Consider the following 5,490-nt stretch of genomic DNA (forward strand, 5'->3'; position numbering starts at 1 on the left):
AAATTTTTATTGAATATGTCAATGCTGTTGTAATGAAATGCCTCTTCTAATCATTTGGTTATGAAATAAACAATTAAAAATAAATAAATGTGCAATTTTATATATAAAAAAAGTTAATCTCTGCTATTCCCATCAGTCCATGTACTGTGGAATTTGGAATGATATATCCATATGGTTAAAGAAATCAAATGAATTTTTTCCAAAGTCTTGGTCCATAAGAATACATGCACATACAGTGATTGCATATTTATTTTATTTATATATTTTGAGGAATAATGCAATTTTTTTTCAGTGTGTCAAGTATTAGTTTATGAAGGTTTATGTCAATGTAAATGACAAAAGAAAAGCAGCATTTTTTCTGTCTTAAAAAATGGTAAAAATATATGATTGCAATTTGAGAATGCTATAAATTATGTCAGGAATAAAAGAAGTGCAGAGTTATTTATTTCTTAAGTATTCCCTGGAAGAAGCAGAGTAGATTGCTATTTATTTATTTTATTATTTTTATTTTTTGTGTATGAATGTATTGCCTGCATGTATGTAAGTGCACCCATGTTGTGCAAGGCCTGTGGAGGTCAGAAAAGGGCATTGGAGTCCCCTGAAACTGCAGTTATGGGTGGTTGTTATCTACCATGTGGGTGCTGGGAACTAGGTCCTCTGCAAGAGCAGCAATGATCTTAACCACTGAGCCATCTCATCAGCCCCTTATTTATTTTTAATTCAGGGGGGTTTATTTTAAAATTTTTATTACATATTTATTTATTTTGCATGCATATGTGGAGAGGGGGAATGAGGGGAGGTATGCCACAGTGCCCAGATGGAAAAGAGAGTCAGCTCTTTCCTTCCACCATGTGGGTCCTGAGGATTGAACTCAGGTCATCAGGTTTCCAGCAAGCACCTTTACCTGCTGGGCCATTTCACCAGCCCATGCTGGTGAGTAGGAGGTAGCTCCTGCCAGCAGGCTTCTTGATAGTGTTAGATTCGTTTGACCAGTAGAGGACAATTAGACGATCAGTGAGAACAACAGTCATGCTTTCTTGCTTGTTAAATGCAAGATCTGATCAAGGCCATCAGGTAAAGTAGAAGTCCTCATCTTATTATCTGCAACCAGTATATGGACACTGGTGAAAAGCAGAACTAGAAGCAATTAAGTGAAGATACTGAGGTCTGAGGGAAGGGGCAGCTTTCAGGAACAGCTACTGTTTACTGTCATTGGAACCCAAGCACTGACACTGCAAGAAAACCAATGATCTCAAAGACATTTCTACCCAATTCTCACCAGTGACTTCTGCAGGTTCTATTATTGAATGCTGACAATGCAGTAATTTAAATTGTCATTTAAGTTGAGCTCATAACCCAGTCAAACATGAGGTAATTAAAAAAAAAAGTGGTAACAGCAAAAAGAAAGTAAGGGGAGAGAAAAGGAGAAGAAAGAAGGGAAACGAATTAAAAGAAAAAGAGAAGAGAGAGAAGATAGAAAAATCAAAGCATAAATTCCGGAACGCCTGGGCTTGTTTGGCTGCAAGGCTTACCAATGGTTCCTGGAGGGCAGGGTTGCTTTGCTACTTGTCCCTGACGGGTCTTAAACCACATGATTTCTCGGGCTTCCACAGCCTCACAGCTCTCTTCCAGAGCTGGGATTTGGGAGGATGTGGATGACAGGTGTGTGGTAATGTCATCCAATATCTCCACTGCTGGGGATGGTGTACTGGTACTGCGATTTCTTCTGCCCGGCACGGATGGGGTAGTGCTCCTCCCTGCGCTCCAGACTGTGGTCCGAAGGGTGGTGCCTGTCGTGGTGGTGCTTCCCATGCCTGGAGGTCCTGTGGTAGAGATACCTGAAATGATTGGAAAAAAAACACCTACATTGCTTGCTCACAGTAGGACTTCAGGATGTCCCCAAATTAGAAATCATTCATTTGACAGTTAAGAAAGTGTTATGACTATAAATCTTTGACCTTGTTTCATTTTAAACATGACCAAAATATGATAGTACCAAGGTGCCAGAGTGCCACTTGAGTCCAAGTCGGACATTTGACAGGGGCCGAACACACACTTCTTAAGGTTTTATTATTTTTTTCAACTCTAATCACAGAAAACAAAATTACAGCACAGTGAGCCTTTTTGTAAGCTTCTTAATGCTGTCAGCCTTTCTTAAAATTAGAGAATTACTTAGTTTTTTCAAACTTCGTATGAAAAAAAACAGTTACATAAAATATTACATTCATAGTAGGCATTATAATCTGAATGTAAATGTTCCCCATTAGCTCAATTGTAAAAAGTTGGCCCCCAGACAGTGGCCTGTAGCAGGAGGCCTCCAAAGATGGCACAGACCCAGAGCCCTAGGATTCAGCTAGAATTCACTTCACTTCTTGGTCCGCATATAGCCCGCCAAAAGGAGCCCAAACCTCCAGTACCCTGCTCGGGAGCCCAGTGACAGACTGTGTGGCGCCGACCAATCAGAATATGATTCGCTGACTAAAGGGACTTGGGGGCGGAGAAAAGGGAAATAATAAGGTGTGCCTCCTCCTGCATTAAAGGAGTCTGCAGCACCTCGCCTAGTGCTTGCTTCTACCGGACTCTCCGGGTCTCTGTGTCGAGACCCTGCGCCTCTTATCCCCTAATCGGCAGAGACCCGATCCACGTTAGGGTCTTCACAGCTGGCCTGAGGAGAACCCGCAACAGTGGCTCTGTATTGGGAGGTTTTGGATTCTTGAAGAAAGGTTGCCTAGCTGGAGGAAGGGGACCACTGGCGCTCTCCTGGAGGTTGCCTTATGTTACAGCTCTGCGGTGGTTCCACAGAAACTCTGTGTTTCAGGATTTGAGAGAGGGATGTAAGAAAGCAGCCTCCTGTCTCCTGTCATGCCTTCCTGGCCATGATGGACTATGACCTTCAAACTGTGCACCAAAGTAAATCCCCTTAAATACATTAGCTACTGTAAGTTTCTAAATATGAGAGAGACAAAATAATGAGAAAGCGAAAGAGAACAGAAAACGAAAATGTTCACAAGCTATACAATAAAAAGCTTAGTGACCTACTTGCATAAATTAGAACCAACCCAACTTTCAAAAAAACTAAATTTGATTTATTAATGTAAGGTGTAAGTAGCTCCTAACTAGTCATGTTGCTAAGTTATATTTAAGGAATATTTTCATATGAGCAAATGTATTCTAAGTTCCAAATAAAGGTGGTTAGGCTCACTGACCAGATAAATGAACTAAAACACATGCAAGGAATCTGCTAATAATACTAAAAGAACACTCACTAAGAATTTTTTTCAGAAAAATATGTTCACTTTCTTATTGTGGGATTGCAAAAGTACACTACATACATCCACTGTGTTTCTAGTTGCTAGAGTCAGAGCTACCAACTTCAGTTACTGACAGTAGACTGTGGGGACTTTGTCTCCAGCCTGGTGCAAGGTAACTCAGGTTTAGAAACTGCAGGGAGTCCTGTGATAAGCCTCCAGCTGATTGTCATTCATGGTCTACTTAAAGTAAATTAACTACACTGTGCTAAAGGTCAGATCTTCAACCCTCTACTGCCCCAAAGGAGATCCCACACTCATCACAGTGAATTCTCTGTACTTAAAACACCCGAATCCAGGACTGGTATGGCTGAGGGAGAGGGAGTTAATTTCTGAACATTAAACCACTGTAATTGTAGCGTTCCTGAAGTTATCTGGCTTCCTGCTTTCTCCTGTTTTGCTTTCCCTCTCTCCATTTTGCTCCTCTTTATCTTTGATGCCTTTGTATGTGAAAGAGAGTGGGAAGGAGGAAGGGAAGATGGGCTTTTACAACTCATCTGTTTTAAGTTCAGGCAAGATGGAACAGTACCTGTTTCCTCAACTTCTTCTAAATACATTGTATACCCCAAATTGCCAAGTTTTGCTGAATTTTTTTTTTGGGGGGGGGGTCTCATCCTTCTATTTGAAATCACTGTATTTTCCTGTCTGGCCCAGTCAGTGCTATACAGGGAGTTCAGTCATCAGTGAATGAATACAGCACAGTTTTTTTTTTTTTTAATTGTTTTTCTGACAACAGTTACAGCACTCTTCATTCAGTATTTATTTTTCCAAAATGAAAGCTCAAGGTTCATAAAATGTAATTATTAACTCTAATATTTAATACAAGTCAAACAAAATTCAACAAAGTATTTCAAATTATTGGAATTGATGTTTTAAATTATAAACAGTAGAATGACTTAATGCATATTATTTAGATATATATCAATAATGGGGCTGGAGAGGTGGCTCAGTGGTTAAGAGCACTGGCTGTTCTTGCAGAAGACTCAGGTTCAAATCCTAGCACCCACATGGGGTAACTCCAGTTCCAGAGGCTCTGATGCCATCTTCTGACCACTTACAGGCATTGCATGACATAGATGCACTTACATGCAGGGAACACACTCATACATATAAAAAAATAAAATAAATAAATAAATAAAAATACATATACGCCAGCAAAAGGTATCAAAACCATTACTGGAAAATAAGAGTGTTTAATAACTTGGATATTAAATACTTAGTACATTAAGTATTAGCTTAAAACATTCATGTCAATGCTGTCATCACTGGGCTGGAAGAATATCTTGAAAAAATTTTTTTCAGTTGATGAAAAAAATTCTTTTTGACTTCTTACTAGTTGGAGGAATAGTAAGGCAATAGTTAAAAGCTAATTTCATGTGTTTTCTGTTAACTCTTCTAATTTAAATAAAACCAGCTCTCATTTGTCTTTGTGAAGGGACTACTTTGAGTAACTGTTAAGTTTTTTTGACAGGGACTATAATCTTTTCATTGATAATGAGCTGCAGTTCTTATTTCAAACAAAGCATTGCTAGTTCTTTGTCTTTTTTAGTTTGATCATGGAAAAATGGAGATTCATAGCAGTTACCTGTTATTAGCTAAATAATCTGATGCTCAAAGTAACTTGTTTGAGAAAGTCTTTGAGCCAGAGTTAAAAAATGCTTTTAAAATAGAAACTGTTTTTCAATTGTCTGCTTTCTTTTCTTGAGAATTATGCAGGCGGTGAAGAGAGCCTTTAAAATGAATGCACCTTTTTCAACTAGATATTTTAATTAGCATGTAAGCAGAAGAGAGAAGATTGGTTCAGCAACCATTTTCCATAGAGAACTGCAGAGTTGCACATAACACAGAAGGATCTCTTGCCTGTCGTTCCATCTACACACATCACACAACAATGGCACCAGGTCACCTGGCTTTTACTTGCTGTGACTCCAGCCTTACCAATTTTAAATAGGTCTTTTAGTATACATTTAATGTATGTATCATTGTATTCTAGTTAAAGGATCCAGATGTTTGACATCATCATAGGAAAACTTTTTTAAAATAATACCAACATTTAATGCAAGTTCATAATCCTTCTTTTCTTTTTTTTCTTTTTTTTTTTTTTTTTTTTTTTTTTTTAAAAAAAAAAAAAAAAAAAAAAAAAAGAGGACGATAAATCTTTCACTGTGATATATCAAAATAA

At 38.2% G+C, this 5,490-nt stretch overlaps 1 protein-coding gene across 18 annotated transcripts in view; it reads right to left on the reverse strand.

The window, feature by feature from the left end:
- Adgrl3 (adhesion G protein-coupled receptor L3) overlaps positions 1 to 5,490 on the reverse strand; it is an 877,792-nt gene that overhangs the window by 200,442 nt on the left and 671,860 nt on the right. For all 18 annotated transcript variants that reach the window (XM_008833280.3, XM_008833274.3, XM_029563589.1 and 15 more), the window contains one exon: positions 1,533 to 1,838. In XM_008833280.3, the coding sequence (XP_008831502.1) occupies positions 1,533 to 1,838 (306 nt within the window). The remainder of the gene's footprint in view (positions 1 to 1,532; positions 1,839 to 5,490) is intronic.

This window comes from Nannospalax galili, unplaced genomic scaffold, assembly GCF_000622305.1.
Source record: "Nannospalax galili isolate Female #2095 unplaced genomic scaffold, S.galili_v1.0 scaffold433, whole genome shotgun sequence".
NCBI lineage: Eukaryota > Metazoa > Chordata > Mammalia > Rodentia > Spalacidae > Nannospalax > Nannospalax galili.